General features: G+C 45.1%; 2 protein-coding genes across 10 annotated transcripts; one reads left to right on the forward strand and one right to left on the reverse strand.

The window, feature by feature from the left end:
• The first annotated feature begins 193 nt into the window (after window positions 1-193).
• LOC117734165 (semaphorin-3F-like) lies at window positions 194-11,147 on the forward strand. Of its 3 annotated transcripts, none has more exons than XM_034538309.1 (18): window positions 194-674; window positions 2,470-2,606; window positions 5,664-5,824; window positions 5,936-5,998; window positions 6,128-6,247; window positions 6,453-6,546; window positions 6,651-6,770; window positions 6,882-7,027; window positions 7,125-7,239; window positions 7,338-7,407; window positions 7,553-7,697; window positions 7,803-8,025; window positions 8,123-8,211; window positions 8,296-8,337; window positions 8,428-8,585; window positions 8,661-8,728; window positions 8,828-8,955; window positions 9,495-11,147. In XM_034538309.1, the coding sequence occupies exons 1-18, from the start codon at window positions 400-402 to the stop codon at window positions 9,870-9,872; spliced, it is 2,532 nt and encodes an 843-aa protein (XP_034394200.1). In that variant the 5' UTR covers window positions 194-399; the 3' UTR covers window positions 9,873-11,147. The 3 variants fall into 3 exon arrangements, with proteins under 3 accessions (XP_034394200.1, XP_034394202.1, XP_034394201.1); XM_034538311.1 differs by having other exon boundaries at window positions 520-674; window positions 9,465-11,147; XM_034538310.1 differs by lacking the exon at window positions 194-674 and adding an exon at window positions 716-801 and having other exon boundaries at window positions 9,495-9,872.
• LOC117734166 (wiskott-Aldrich syndrome protein-like) lies at window positions 8,759-15,285 on the reverse strand. 7 transcript variants are annotated; one of them, XM_034538317.1, is made up of 12 exons: window positions 14,972-15,282; window positions 14,141-14,281; window positions 13,883-13,969; window positions 13,618-13,714; window positions 13,200-13,229; window positions 13,058-13,093; window positions 12,758-12,956; window positions 12,479-12,654; window positions 11,822-12,375; window positions 11,635-11,740; window positions 11,455-11,545; window positions 8,759-8,927 (listed from the first exon to the last, which is right to left on the reverse strand). In XM_034538317.1, the coding sequence occupies exons 1-11, from the start codon at window positions 15,071-15,073 to the stop codon at window positions 11,487-11,489; spliced, it is 1,587 nt and encodes a 528-aa protein (XP_034394208.1). In that variant the 5' UTR covers window positions 15,074-15,282; the 3' UTR covers window positions 8,759-8,927; window positions 11,455-11,486. The 7 variants fall into 7 exon arrangements, with proteins under 7 accessions (XP_034394208.1, XP_034394204.1, XP_034394205.1 ...); XM_034538313.1 differs by having other exon boundaries at window positions 8,814-8,927; window positions 13,200-13,256; window positions 13,609-13,714; window positions 14,972-15,285; XM_034538314.1 differs by lacking the exon at window positions 8,759-8,927 and having other exon boundaries at window positions 10,469-11,545; window positions 13,200-13,256; window positions 14,972-15,284.
• Between the last annotated feature and the right edge of the window lie 636 nt (window positions 15,286-15,921).

Below are 15,921 nucleotides of genomic sequence, written 5' to 3' on the forward strand. Positions count from 1 at the left end.
ACTTATTCGACGTCGATAAACTTTCTGCAAACAGAAATGAACTGACATGGATGAATAACGGGCGCACAGTGTAGAGAGGAGCCAGCAGCGAGAGGGTTAATCACACCCATATGGTGTACCAAGAGGTTTGGTCCAATGCTGCTGTGGGCCAACAGGAGAAGGGGGAGGCTGGGTGGGGGCAGAACAGAAGGGAGAGCACAGCAGGGCGGACACTCTCCCCACACCTGCACCTGGTCACTCCATTCACGCTCGAGCGGACCCAAACGGCTGCCATCCAGGCTGCAACTTTTTTATTCAAATTTTCATTTTTTGTGTGTGGAGAAAGTGGAACAAACGTTCAGGGATCACATGCGTGTTTACATTTTGTGAACACATTTTTTTTATTTTTTTATTTGTCGCATGGAAGAAAAGCCGTCGCTAATTAGGCAGTCCCCCCTCACCGACACCCCCCCCCCCCCCCCAAACCCCCCCCCCTCTCTCTCTCTCTCTCCCTCAAGAGGAATTTGTAAACCTATCGGATTGTTTAATTCCTGCGCAGCGCCGCCGCCGAGAGAGATTTTCCAATCCAGCTCCGAGGCACAACACGCGGGGAACGCCGCTGTAACGTCCCGCAAGTTTCTTTTTTCCCCCCTCCGAGATCTCAGAGGGCGTCGAGGAAGTATGAAAGCAAAAAGGTGAGACATTTAACTTGTCGCTGGTTTAACTTTTAACTCACGCGCGGTTACTCTGTGGCGTGACTGGGAGATGGCTATGAAGTGCTCCCATTTGTTCTGTCCCTATTTCTGGATGTTGAGTTAACAGGTAAGTGCTGACTAGGTTATTGAAATCCTATAATTATTTGTTTAAAAAAAAAGAAGGGAAATCATATATATATATATATATTACAGCTAATCTGTCACCAGCAATATCGTTAAAATACCTGAAAGTCAAATCAGGCCATCAAACATGGAGCCTCAAATGCACATTGTTGTGTTTTACATCCTAATTAGTGCTTTTTTAAGATGTGTTCAATAATGGAAATACTAACCCTTTAGATAGTTGTTCTATCTTCATTTAAATTATGGTAGATGAAATACAATGAGTGTTTTTGCCCTTTTGTCTTTCTTTAAAATTATATTCAAGTAGGGATTTATTAAACATGTGTCTGTGGTGTCCATACTCATATATGCTCATTTCACTATGATTAGTTGACTAATTAGTGACAATGCTTATTTATTATTTATGTGATGTGATTCAGTCGTGTTTTAATCTCCAAATGACACAATACCTGTAACTGTTCGTGACATAAAATGTGTATCCATATCATTTTTGATGGCCCATCTCGTGATATCATTAACAGTAAATATTAATAATATAATATACAGTGTTTGGTAGAAGGAATAGGGAACAAGGACCCCTGATGAGCAGATATATGGCAAATGTGTGGTTGTGCCAGATAGCCTGCAAGGCGTTCCCCATGGTTTCTGTTTTTCAATGCTAAATCAGTTCAGTTTCATCAGACTGTTCTTACTTTTCATGACAACGGATGTTTTCATTTAATGCGTCACACATTAATTAATACCTTATTGTGTAACTTAATGAATGTGTTTTGTGAAATCTCTCCATCGTTTTTTTTTTTCACCCTGAATATGTCTCCCTAAAAGCCCTCATTTCGAGGCTCGTGTAGCCTGCGCCCGCAGGGGCCTTGGCTACACGAGAAAAAGAAAAGCCCGTTGGATGGCTTATAGCCCGAGCAAAGCACACCTTCAGGGAGACAATTTAATGGACGTTGTGGACTCAGCTTTTAGTATTCATAATTTATATGGAATCCTCTCCAGCAAAGTGCAGATGCATAATGAATGCTTGAGTTAAGGTCTAACAGTTCGACTACGTTTCAACACCCCTAAACTGTCAGAAGTTGTTTCAGCGAGGACGACCTGTGTCTTTGAACTGTCATGTACTTCACTCGTCAACTCCTGGAAAGTACGTCGATATGCTTTGTTCAAAGATTTGGAGAGAGAGACGGAGGGAATCACTGATGGGCATCGGCGTCTTGTTTAATTCAGTTTTCTAGGAAAATGTGGATGAAAATATATGTTCAAGAAATATATAATATGTTCAAGAAAATGTACCCCGGTGAAGACTCTAAACTTTCTTTTTTTGAAGACTTTTTCCAAGTGACTGCCTCCAAATACAATTATAGAGTCTTAACACATACCTCACTACATTTACACCTTAAATAAGTAATAGGGCTGTCACATTTTCCAGTGCGAGTGTGAAGATTTGGACGTTGTTCTCTCCTGCCAAACTCTACGGCGCGCTTCAGGCCAAACTTCTGATCACAGAGATCAGAGAAAGAAAGAGAGAGAGAAAAGGAGAGAGAGAGTCAGTCTCTTGCCTGTCCTTCCTTCTTTTTCTGTCTCATATTTCTCACGGGGAACTCTATAATAATAATAATAATAGTTCATTCCTTTCTTTTTTTCCGTCCAGATTTAGATCTCTGTGGGCTACCTGCATGACTGTTACCATGACAGCATCTGGAGCCCAACTCCTCCTGCTGGCCTTATGTGTTTACAGAGGCTCGGGCCTGCAGCAGTCTGCTCCGCGGATTCGCCTCTCCTTCAAAGGTGAGCTCCTACAGATTAACTCAAACTCCTCTGACAGCGGGGCTCGTCTTAATAGTTTCTTTCACTTGTTCCGCTTCTCCCACTAAGTCACTCAGTGCGCACACAAACTCCTACACACACACACACACACACACACACACACACACACACACACACACACACGCCATTACATTTCCTCTGTGGACTTATGTAAAGAACGTATTTCCTGCCCCATGTCAAACAGTGCAACACTGAAAACAAAAGGTGGATATTGCGTGTGGTTGGTTACTGGTAGTGCCCTTTGACAAAGTTCCTCCCCACACCCTAAAACCCAAACGCACTAAAGTCTGACCTGTTATTTCTCCTTTTGTTTTTGACATGATGACACAAGAAGGAAACACCTGAAATCTGATCACAGGAGCGAAAATGATATTGTAGAGCTGTGAAGTGTTTGGCCGTGGGGCATAGATTTAAGATGGGGGTGGATAGTGGTTTTAAAGCCTTTTGTTTTGGAGTCTCCTTGAACTGTAACAGCAGAGATTCATGTTACAAATACGTGGATGACGCCTTTGATCAAAACAATGCTGAATGATTACACTTATCTTTGCAGCCACTTCAAGTGCACCTGCACATGTGGACGTGCACATGCATGCGTCCCACCTGAAGTACCTGTAAGTAGGAATTAGTGTGGTGTGAATGCGATTTTTATAGCATTCTTTTCGAGCTTTCATGTGGAGGAGAGTCAAAATGTTCTGCTCGCAGGTTCAGGTCCAGGCGGAGTCGACGTGTTTTGGCTTTCTTACCTTCAACTGCAGCGATTCAATGAGAAACATTTAGGATGTTTGCACGATGTCAGCGAGAGACGTCTGACGCAGATTAGAGGTGAGCTCATCGCGAGACCTGCGGTTGATATCTGAGACTTGGGAGTCTACATGCAAGTGCACGGACTGAAAAACAGCTGTCTGCATTGTGTCCGTGGCTGTCGTGTAAGGCAGGCGCTTCCATTTGAGGCTTGAGAGAGTGATTGCGGGGCTTTTTTTTTTACGTGACCTTTAACACAAATGCACTTGTGGTAAACAGCTTATACACCCCCGGCGTGTAGAAAGTGGCAGTCTGACTAATTACACAAGTTTGGTCTTGACCTTGATCGTGTTCCTCCTCCCCCCCCCCCCCCCCCGTTTAAGATACAGGAATTTACATCTGTACAGAGATCTCCGTGACACGTTCGTGTCGGGGTGCTTGTTGAGAGCGGCTGAGAGGTGCCGAATTATTAGTTTTCTGGTTAGATTTAGAAGATAAAGCAGCCACATTCACAGACGTCAGCCACCCCCTCCTCCGAATACCAAACAAAAAAAGAAAAAGGGGGGGGGGGGGGGGGGGGGGGGGGGAAGTTGGATTTACACAGTTTTCTGCCACTCCAAGGATTTATTGTTCATTGTTTGTGACACCGAGTCCCTTTGTTCCCCAAGGCGCCTGTGGAGGAGGCTTTGGGGCGGCTGGAGAACATGTGACTCTCCTGAGCGAATGAGCCGGCCAGATTGACACCAAGGGGGGGTACATACAGGAGGCCTGCAGAGGATAGAGATCTCATAGTGTTTCCTCCGTCGCTGGGAAGTCGCGTCCGTTACACACACTTCAAAGGGACTGACCGGGTCTCGCTTTGACAGAATTAGTCAGCACTGCTAGAAAGCAAAAATGTGCAGCGTAATTGAGCCCATGTTTTAGAAGCCCCGTTCCCTCTCGGTGCCGTCACCACTGTGTTCATACTCGAGGCCTAAACGGCAGCGGTTATCAGTGCCTTAGTGACAATATGTTGTCCGGTTGTAACATGAGAGCTTATGGCGGCTTGTAGTAGCTTACGTGAATCGTATGTCCTTCCCAGTGTTTCCCTATCGGTGTCAGAATGTTGTCAGGGGATAAGTGTTTGCTGAATGTTTACCAGATGATGGCAGTGCATTGTTTGCTATTTTTGGAGAATGGAGACATGTATAGGGGTGTGGTGTTTCTACATTTAGCTTGTTCGGTGAATCCACCGCGGCCCAGCGGGACTCGGCCACAAGCTTGTTATCCTGTGTTTACCTCTCAGGAACAGAACCGGACCTCCTCTCTCCGGCTCCGACGGCTCCATCTCGCGTCGTCCGGAGATCCGATTGCATAGCTTATTTTAGTTAGGCACCTTGGCTGCATCCTGTTAACACTGACCTCAAAAAGGAAGATGGCTGGCACTTTGATGTAAATAAAGATTGTGCTTCCTCCTGAATCCCTGTAAGCTGGCTTCTGAGGGTCTCTGGGAACATTTCTCAATATATAAGCCAGCTGTCTTTGACCTGCGTCAGCTGTGTGTGTGAACACGTATAGTGGTCAATAGTGTGTGTGTGTGTGTGTGTGTGTGTGTGTGTGTGTGTGTGTGTGTGTGTGTGTGTGTGTGTGTGTGTGTGTGTGTGTGTGTGTGTGTGTGTGTGTGTGTGTGTGTGTGTGTGTGTGTGTGTGTGTGTGTGTGTGTGTGTGTGTGTGTGTGTGTGTGTGGGGGGTGGCTGAAATCGCATTAAGAGGTAGAGTGCAGCACACAGTCCATTTATCACGCAGCAGATGAAAATTGTTCAATCAAAGCTTTTAGGAGAACAAAAAAAAGGAGCAACGTTTTCCGCCGCAGCGTGTCTTAACAGGTTACGCTCTGCTAAACCCAATCCTGATCTTAAGAATTAGCTCCCAGTTCCACTGACCGTGTTTCCTCGGGGAGCTGCTTTTTCGTCTCACTCTGCAGCGCCTTAAAGTCAATCAGCCGGCCAGGACACATCAAATATTGAGATCTTAAAAGCAAATATGTTTCTTAAAATGCTCCAAGTTGGGTTATATTTAATCAGTGACACACATTTTCCAGAAAAGAAGTGTGAGGGGTTGTTGCTCAAGGGACCGTGGGTTCATTCAAGTCAGTAATGAAACATGTGAAAGGCATAAGAGGAATAATGTGACCAGGTTTTTGAGAGGTAACCTCTGCTCCCCCTGCTGTTGGTTTCCCAAATGGGGAAGATGGTGTTTTTTTTCGTTTTTTTTAATAAAGCAACACTTTTCACACAGAACTGATGGACACAAGGGCAGCGCGGCCCTTCAGTTTCTCCTTCAACACCAGCGACTACCGCATCCTCCTGATGGATCAGGATCAGGGCCGTCTGTACCTGGGCAGCCGGGAGTACCTGGTGGCTCTGGACATGCACAATGTCAACAAGGAGCCACTAATAGTGCGTACAAAAACAAATCTAAATCCTTTTCTAAAAATCCAGTCTGCTGTTTGGCATGTGTCTCGAAGTCTCCAAACGCAATGACCCCGTGAGCTGTTTTCTAACACACAGATCCACTGGCCAGCATCTGCTAAGAGAAAGGGAGAATGCCAGATGACAGGAAAGGGAAGACAGGTGGGATCACGTATTCACATCCTCTTCTTTCAACGACAAACAAAACGAGAGTCTCGCTTTCAAGGCGGGGACGATGACAGCGATGACGTTTGAATGACATTTTTTTTTATCTCGCTCCTCTTTGTCCAGGGTGAATGTGCCAACTTTGTGCGGTTGATCGAGCCGTGGAACCGCACCCATCTCTACACCTGTGGAACGGGGGCGTACCAGCCGATCTGCACATTCATCAACAGGGGCTGGAGGGCAGAGGTGAACACAGAGACACTTACGGTTCCCCAAGTGGGATTTACAGCAGAGATCCCTCAGCGGTGGGCCTGGGAAGCGTTGTCCTGATGAATATTTCAGGACTACAAACCGGGACACTGATTTTGTTTGTGATTTTATTTTATTTATTTTTTTCGAGCTCCCGTGTGACGCTTTAAGCGGTCTGTCTTTATGCACACTCTCCCTGCAGGACTACCTGTTTCGGCTGGTCCCTGGGTATGTGGATTCAGGGAAGGGGAAATGTTCCTATGATCCCAAACAGGAGAACATCGCAGTTCTGATCGGTAAGACGCGCTTCATTTCTACAACAAAAGTGCAAAAGCGGATCACATTCCTCGCCCGACAGACAGTCTCACCTTTCTTTTCTGGTATCGCCTCACCCCTGCAGATGGTAATCTATATGCAGGGGTCCACATTGACTTCATGAGTACAGATGCTGCCCTGTTCAGGACCATGGGTGGGAGAACGGCAATCAGGACGGAGCAGTATGACTCCAGGTGGCTCAACGGTGAGTAAGTGTGGGTGTGAGGAGGTAAATGTTGTTGATTACAGTTTATGGTTTGTATTTGACAACCACTTGCCTCAATCCTCCCTCCGCTTATCCGTTTTTATCCTCTAGAGCCTGTGTTTGTTCAGATCCAGCAGATCCCTGACAGTGCAGAAAGGAACGACGACAAGCTTTACTTCTTTTTCCGCGAGAAGAGTCTCGACTCGAGCGGCGGTGCGAGCCCCAGCGTTTTAGCCCGGGTGGGAAGAGTGTGTCTGGTGAGCCGAGCCGCGCCCCCATAGTGTCGTGAAGAGCGTATACGCGGCTTCCCTTGTGACGTGCAGCTCGCCGTGACCTCATTTCCTTTCTGTCTAGAATGATGAAGGAGGCCAGAAGTCCCTGGTGAACCGCTGGACGACGTTCCTGAAGGCGCGCCTCATCTGTTCGGTGATAGGAGAAGATGGAGTGGAGACACGGTTCGATGAACTACGTGAGGCCACAATAAAATGACCACTGCGGATGAACTGATAGCGTTTTAATTGCAACCGCTTTTAATGTTGGTGTTATTGATTTTGCGTCTCCTTCCAGGGGATGTGTTTATTCAGCCCACGCAGGATGAGCGAAACCCTATGGTGTACGCTCTCTTCACCACGGCGGGGTGAGTTGTTTTAATAAATTCACCCCTCACCCAACTTCTTAGAACCTTTTTTTTCGCACATATTTTGTGGATGATTCGTGCTTTAATATCAGGGATAGGGTGAACGCTGCCTCCTTCTAACCTTATTTGTCTGTTTCCGCTCCAGCTCGGTGTTCAAGGGTTCTGCAGTCTGCGTGTACTCAATGGCTGATATCCGCAATGTCTTCAATGGACCGTTTGCCCACAAACATGGCCATAACTACCAATGGACAGAGTACACTGGCAAGATTCCCTACCCACGGCCCGGGACGGTACGTTTCAGTCCCGTTGTCTCCAAAGTGACGCATCTCAAGTGAAATCTGCATCAAAAGAAAGACACCACTTGATTATTCCGCCCATTCCTTCCTCCCATCCAGTGTCCAGGAGGAACCTTCACTCCTGGTATCCGTTCCTCCAAGAACTTTTCAGATGAGGCTGTGAATTTCATCCGAGCCCACCCCCTCATGATCCATCCAGTTTATCCGATCCACCGCCGCCCCCTGGTGGTGAGAACCGGCGTGGACTACCGATTCACTGCCCTGGTGGTGGATCAGGTGGATGCTGTGGATGGACGCTACGAGGTGCTCTTCCTGGGGACAGGTGGGACAGCTACAAGACGGAGGGCACTTGTTTGGCTCGAGGATTAGTTTGGCCAAAGAAAATGTAGGTCTTAAATATGATTTTCTTTCCCTTCTAGATCGAGGCACTGTTCAAAAGGTTATAGTTTTGCCGAAGGACCCAACTAACATGGAGGAACTGACTCTAGAGGAAGTGGAGGTCTTTCGGGTATGTCTAAATATGTACTAACAAAATTACTCTCAACTGAAAGTTTATTTTGTATTCATCTTTATGTTATTTATTAATTTACAGTCCAGAGCTCCAGTCAAAACAATGAAGATATCCTCTAAAAGAGTAAGCTAAATCTTCATGCAGACAAATTCCCATTTCAGTGCACAAACCAAACCACACGATCACACTTTCATTTATATTTCATCACGACAGCAACAGCTGTACGTGTCGTCAGACGCGGGGCTGACCCAGGTGTCGCTGCACCGCTGTGGTGTGTATGGCAGGGCGTGCTCTGACTGCTGTCTGGCCCGAGACCCCTACTGTGCCTGGGATGGAGAGAGCTGCTCTGCTTTCACTCCGTCCACCAAGAGGTCAGGGTCATTGTGTGTGTGTGTGTGTGTGTGTGTATATATAAACTTAATTCTTTATTCTGATCTTTGTCTCAGGAGGAGCAGGCGACAGGATGTCAAACATGGAGACCCACTGAGGCAGTGCAGAGGCTTTAACGCCAAAGGTTTTTTGTACTTCTTTTATTTTTATTTTATTTTTTCAGGCACACATCAAATTCAGTTTTGAGCAGTTGTCACCATTTCTTCTCTCTCGGTCTGTGCAGTGGAGAAACGTCTCAGAGAAACGGTGCAGTTTGGGGTGGAGGGCAGCAGCACCTTCTTGGAGTGTCAGCCTCGCTCCCCTCAGGCCTCCGTCAAGTGGCTCTTCCAGAGAGAAGGAAAGAGGAAAGTGGTGAGGTGGAGCAGTTATATTCTGGGAAATGTTAAAGGAATAGTGGGACAGTTTGGGAAATTCAATTGGCTTTCTGGCCGAAAGTCAGATGAGAAATATTGATATCATCCACCCCGCAAAAGTATAAATTGTCAGGCACCAACATATTATTTTACACATACGGATTAAAGATGATTAAAGATACCATGTTAATCAGTCAGCTTTAGCGGTGCTGGTAGGTGGATTTTATATACTTGCAGAGCTCGGCTAGCCTGATTAATCTTTATGCTTAGCTAAACTAACTGGCTGCAGCTTCACACTTTTTCAGGACGGATATGAGATTTCAAATTTCTCATCTAATTATCAGCAAGAACGACGTGAATGAATGTATTTATTAAAACCTAAATGGACTGCGTTTTATATAGTTATTTTCTAGTCGTAGCGAACACTCAAAGCACTTTACAACACAAGCCAGCAGTGTGTTCAGGAGCGATAAACACTCAGCAACACTTCAACTTCCCTCTCTTAAGACTCCTGCGGTTTCATTCCCTTTTCTGCAGCTCACCCGTGTGGGAGGTGTACTGAAGACCAACCACGGTATCCTGCTGAAGTCTCTCAATCAATCCGACGCGGGGCTCTACCACTGCCTCGCCACTGAGAACAACTTCAAACACACGGTGGCCCGCGTGGCGCTGCGCATCCTGGATCGAGACATCGTTTTGGCGCTCACCGCCCAAGATGAGGACGAGGAGCCCAAAACTCTCCAGGCGGGACCTCAACAACAGTCGTCCCTCGTCTCCACCCCCTTCCCGCCCGAGATAAGACTGATTAACCAGTACTGCCAGTCGTACTGGGAGCAACTCAGTCCCAAACAGCAGCAGCAGCGCAAGCGCACCAGCCGCAGGCACACAGAGGGCCAGGACCAAGGCCTCGGCTAGAGGGAGGGTCGGACGCCGTCCAACACTGGCCCGTGTGGACTTTTGTGTTTGACATGCATGTTTGTGTGTCACCTCTATTCATTAGGCAGGTGATGCTGTCATGCTGTCGCTAAAGTATGATATTTGTGGTTTTATAAGTGTCAGCCTGCAAAATACCATATTGTGTATATTTTACATTGTCTGTGACCACTTCCCAAAGAATACCGTACATATTTACATTTCCCATCTTTTCAGGTATCAGCTTGTGTTAGTTTGACATTTAAATACACTCACGGATGTGACGTGAGTATTATGGCCAGGCGAGAGGAGGAAGATTTTATTTATTTTGCACTTCGAGAATAAAGTCTAAATGTCAACAATAAGATCAAACTTTCAGTATTACTGCCAGGCCTAATAAAGAATATACCAGAGGAGTACTTAAAATATAAATGTTTTATTGCATTTTGAGAATAAACATCGGACCTTAGAGAAGCGTCAGTGCATATACTGAAAATTCAAATTTCATAATGTGAATTTAAAACAAATACTTATGCCTGGCCCTAATACTCATAAGGATTGTTTTAAACCTTTTTAAATTATTCAGGTCGACTTGAGAATCACTGTGGAAGATCAATTTATTTAGTGCAAGAAAAAGTTATTTTCACAGCATCCATATTTGCTTATTATCTGTTTTCTAGGTTTTGATTTTCCAACAATATAACTCGCGAAAGCAGATATTTTGGTCAGGTGATTCTTACATTTTGGATTGTCCTCGAGAGCACCGACAAAAGAAGCGTTTTTTAAAGGATCACATATTCCATGTTTGTCGTTTTGGAAAATGGTATTTGATGTAAAGTAAATGCAGCACGTGGTTAACAGGCTTCAACATGCAGAACCACAAGTATGGTACTGTAAAGTATCTTGAAACAGAAATGTAATATATTGATTGTGAATATAATATATATGGTCATTGGATTACTCTTGTATCGTATGAAGTTAATATGATATAAATGCATACGTTGCATGCATATGTGTCGTTTGTTGCAAGTTGTAAATTTTTACATGTAATGATGTTTGTAAGGTGTAAAGTATTCTGTTAAGCTAATTCCATTGACTCCCTTGCTCTATATGTGAGTGTTGAGGGTATGTGTAGCATACAGTATTCTTCCAGTTATGCACTTTGTCGGTGGCGGTATTCGAGGGAATTTGGGATCTTTGCACAGATGTATGAGAAAATGAAAAAAGGAACTTTTTTTTAATGTACAGTATGTTATTATAAAACTGGGAATGGAACTGGCTCAGATTTAGTATTGATTGTTGGTGTTCTGTCATTTGCTGTATTCACAGACTTTAAAAAGTTGCTCTTTTTAGTGGAAGCGTAAGGAACAAGATTAGTTTTTCCAGTCCGAGCCACGATTCACCGTCAATGCTAGTAACACAGTGCTGTCATTAGAATGAACCTACACTGGAACGTTGAAACAAATATATATAAACGTTTCAAAAAGTCTCTTAAACTTGTTTTCTTTCACTTTCAAGTCTTTTCTATTGAATTATTTGACCTCACGTCACATTCCGGTTTTATTATCAATTATTGAACTTGTACCAGTATTGCAATTAAGGGTTCAAACTTCAACATCATTCATCCCAATCGTCGTCGTCGTCGTCCTCATCTCCGCCTTCATCTTCACTTTCATCTGAAAGAGAGGACAGATATACAGATTTGTGGGTCTTTTTGGTTCCACTCTTCCTTTATGTCGGGTGTAATTAATGTTCAGATATTTACCAGAGGAATGGATGGCTTTACTCCTCTTCTGCATGACCATCATGAGAGCACCGACGATGCCCTCACCTGACTCTGGTGGTGAAGGTGTATCAGGACTGTCTGGCACCTATAACACAACAATTTCAACATGAACATCTGCTACAAATGTCAATCAAGTTTTTCATTAAAAAAAAGAAGTTTGCTTTACATTTTTGAGCTTCTTCCCCAGTCGGATCTGATCCAGCAGAGCTCCTCTGCCAGGTCCTTCTCCTCCGGATGCCGGGGCAGGTGATGGCGGTACTGGTGGGCCCCCAGAAAGAGGAGGAGGTGGGAAATGTGACGGAATAGAGGTCTGTGGGGGTGGAGGGGGAGGAGGAGGCCCTCCACCTCCTCTGCTGGGTGTAGATGGAACAAGAGGAGGTGGGAGACCCATGGAGCGCTGATGGCTAGGCGGAACGGGAGGAGGTGGGTTGTGGGAGGAGATTGAAGGTGGGACATGAGAGGACTTTGCGGGGAACTGAGAAGGTGCAGAGTGTGTTGGTGGCAGCGGAGGACCACCTCTGCTTGTTGCTGGAAGTGGGGGTGGCACTGCTCCTCGTGCAGGAGGTAGGTTGGAGGACGAGAGCCCCCGAGGTGACTGGCCTGGGACGGGAGGCAGGGGGCCAGAGCGTCCTCGCGGAGGCGGAGGGGTTGGAGCAGAGGAGCCCGGCACAGGAGGCAGAGGCCCTTGCCTGCCAGGTGGAGGTGGTGGAGGTCCGCCAGCTATAATGCAATTGAACAAAACATGCACAGCAATTCAATTCGAGCTTTAGAAGATCACGTTTAGCCTGCGGGGAGGAACAAAGTGATGCCGTGCGAGTCTGACCTCGGTTCACCTCCCTTTTGACCGCCTCCATGCCTCCAGACTGCTCGATGACATTATAGATGAGCTGGGAGGTCTTTTCATCCTTCATCTCATCTTCACTGATCCCAGCTTGGGAGAGCAGCTTCCACAGATCAGGGTCAATGTTATCGGGATCCCAGCCGACATGACTAACATGCCTGACAGGGAAGGAAACCAAAGGAGACACATTTTCACAAATACTGTGAACCCATATCCTCTCTAGATGTTCAAGGCAACACATTCATCGTCTGCAACGCTTACTTAAATCCACTGGGTGCCCCTATGTCTGCTTTGGAGAATTTGGGCCCCTTTTTCCCTTTCTTCTTCTTATCCTTCTTCCCTTTGCTGGTGAGCGCTAAGGAAGCAGGTGAAGGCATGGAGCGGTAGCGGGAAGAATGTATATCTGGGTTTAGGATGTCCACTGTGGACATGTGAAGAGAACCAGGGCTGCCAGGTGATGCTTGGACATACAGAGTACAAGCAGGTTGGTATATGTCATTATTATTTAATTTCCTGCATCGTTGGTGGGAGCAAAAGTTACAGTAGAAAAATGTTATGCACCTTTTTCATGTGAGGGTCGAGGCAGGGAAGCTCTATCTACAGCGACAGAAAAAAGGAGAGAAATACTTTTACTCTTATAGTTTGCTACCTATTATGGAGGATACATTCAATCATTCAGTCGTGACGGTCATTGCTATCTTACCACTCGGCGGAGGGGGGCGCTGTTTCTTATCTGTCAACAACAAGAGGTGAGCGAAACCATTTTGAGACAAAGTAATACAATATGTATTCAGCTAAAATACTGTTGAAACATTTACCTTGAATTTGGAGGCAAGACATTATTCATCAACTGTCATTTGTCGATTATTTAGCATTAAAATAAATACTCCGAGAATGTATTCCAGTTTCTGGTTCACGGAAGTATCAGCAGTAATAAACAATATACTTGTAAAATATCTCAGAATTTGACCCCCCCTTTGACTTTGTTTTTCCTCCAGCGTCATCGCAAACAAAATGAACCCCAAAAACATGTAAAAACACAACAATTGCAATAAATTCAATGCATTAATTTCGTGCAACAAAAATACACATCAAAAGGGGGTGGCAATGACCTCGCTGACCTTGACGGTTGTGCCTCTGGTTGATTTTTTCCTCGACAGCATTTTGGAAAACTTCTGCTTCCTGTTGTACAGCGAAGTTCAGTCCCACTTGACAGTCCTGTGTGGCGTGAGGACCAAACAGGGAATGTTTTAGGAACAGGAGGCTACACTTTAAGAGACGTGTGACCCACTGCTAGTTGTGACGGGAAATACCTGCAGTGCATCAAAGTACATCTGCACAGTAACTTAGGTAAATGAAAGAGGGTTCAAGTCAGGGCGCGCTTACATCCGCAGCAAAGGTGTGGAAGAACAGCCGCGGTGAGGAGTAAACGATCTGGTTGTAGACCTCCTGCTCCCAAACCTGCCTCCCTGTCTGTGGGAGGAAGCATGGTAAATATGTCACTCCTTCAATAACAGAAGTTCAGTAATTCACACACGCACGCACACACACACACACACGTGCCAGGATTTGATTGACAGTCTAAAGAGGGCCGTGCGACCTTTGACTTCAACTGAGATGGCAGCATCGCCTGAGAGGTTATACCTTTAGATCAAACATCCGTATGAAGTAAGAGCGCTGGAGGTTGTCTTTGATGAAGCACACCACTCCGGTGTGCTGCAGGCTCCACATGGAGGGGCTGTGAGGCAGAGACATAAACAGCTGGGCTACTGCGGTGGCCATGGACTGAAAGAGACAAAACAAACACCGAAAACAGTTGAGAGGGACACCCGAGAGCATTCGTATTGCAGTTCACATGCAAATATGCAGTTTTGTGGTGAGGACTCACTTCCCCTATCTGCTCTTATTTGTTAAGATATCAACTTTTAAGTGGCGTGATGCTCTTAAAAGTTGTTAACCAGACGGACAGACCTGGACACAGAATTGCTTAAAGAGAGCCAGGACCAAAGCAACTTCTGCTACTTCAAGTCTAAACCTAACAACAGTGTCTAATTCTGACACCAGGAAATGGTTCAGCCACCATTTCCTGTTACAGCTACCTCTTTTTTTTTTGATGACCTAATGTCAGCTATTCACTTTAAACTGCATGAACGTACAGTAGAAAAGAACATGTCAAAATAAGAGTTGACATTTGTATTATATAAAGTTATTTAAAAGTATATATATAGACTAAGCGCAGTGTTCTAAAGTCAACTCATTCAAATTCAGGATATGATGTTTAACCAGAGAGAGAGAGAGAGAGGTCTTGAGGGCTAAGTCTATTTACCTTTTCAACCAGAATAACTTGTATTATATCGGAAGCCTCGTCAACAAACAAAAACAACAAACTCTTCCATTGGAAAGTCGGAACAAATACAACCGGTTGTCGCCCCCCACGGTGGGTAATCCATCCCCTCCAGTAGGGTCAGAACTTACAGCACATCTTCTGCCCAGCAGCTCCTCCAGCTGCTCATTCTCCTGGGGGTTCAGCAGTGAGCTCCAGGTGCTCTCCGGTCTCGCTTTAGATCCACGGCTCATGGTCCTCTAATAAGTCTTTATTTTCAATTCATATGTACAGGATGTGAAGAAGGGGTCCTCGCTACGCTGTCAGAATACTGAGCTCCCTGCAGTCAAGGAAGTCTCTTTTCTGTGTTCTGCGCACACAAATCAACCGAAAGCAGGAAACGGACAACCGCACTTCTCTAACCCCCACTTTTCTTCTTTCTCTCAGACGCAGAGCACACATGAATGTGCTACTTCCATTTTCAGATGGAGGCAGTGCCCTGTTGCTCTTCTCTCGCTGTGAGTGCATGCAACGGACAGCCGCAAGGATGAACTTAAAAACGTGTGTACAAACGAAAGACATGTTTTATTGACAGATAGCGACATTCGTATTAATTTAAAAATGTACAGGATGGAAAAAACAAAGTCAAAATATCTTTTGGTCAAATTTTAAAAAGACAAGAGACAAAACAAAAAAAGAAAGAAAACAGATTCCATTTTAACTTAAAACCCATACGTCATTATTGCTCATACTGCTAAAACCGACGCAGCATTTTTAACACTGACATGTTTAAATTGGCCTTTGCTGAACATTGTACAAATAGTTGAAAAAAACGGGGCGTTACACCCTATTTCAATATGACACAATATTATATTATTTGGTTTGCAACAATACATAAAAACTTTTAAATTGTACAAACCACCTGTATTTCTGTTGATTCACATGTGATTGTCTGTTTGACTTTCATGGATAGCAGCCGAACACAAATTGCACCGTATCTGTTGGATCGTTTCAAAAAAATCCCCTCAGACTTAACTTCTACAAAAGTTATTGTCAGAATATATTAACAAAAATATCACATTAGGAACATTAATTAAACTCC

Source organism: Cyclopterus lumpus, chromosome 7 (assembly GCF_009769545.1).
Source record: "Cyclopterus lumpus isolate fCycLum1 chromosome 7, fCycLum1.pri, whole genome shotgun sequence".
In the NCBI taxonomy this organism is placed as follows: Eukaryota; Metazoa; Chordata; class Actinopteri; order Perciformes; family Cyclopteridae; genus Cyclopterus; species Cyclopterus lumpus.

Bases quoted from the DNA above. Each gene is read 5' to 3' on its own strand.
- LOC117734165 (XM_034538309.1), top strand. From the start codon at position 400: ATGGAAGAAAAGCCGTCGCTAATTAGGCAGTCCCCCCTCACCGACACC. The intron at 5,999-6,127 runs GTGGGATCACGT...CTCTTTGTCCAG, and splicing joins TGACAGGAAAGGGAAGACAG to GGTGAATGTGCCAACTTTGT. The intron at 8,026-8,122 runs GTGGGACAGCTA...TTTCCCTTCTAG, and splicing joins GGTGCTCTTCCTGGGGACAG to ATCGAGGCACTGTTCAAAAG.
- LOC117734166 (XM_034538313.1), bottom strand. From the start codon at position 15,073: ATGAGCCGTGGATCTAAAGCGAGACCGGAGAGCACCTGGAGCTCACTG. The intron at 12,957-13,057 runs GTGCATAACATT...TGTATGTCCAAG, and splicing joins TCGACCCTCACATGAAAAAG to CATCACCTGGCAGCCCTGGT. The intron at 12,655-12,757 runs GTAAGCGTTGCA...CTTCCCTGTCAG, and splicing joins GGGGCACCCAGTGGATTTAA to GCATGTTAGTCATGTCGGCT.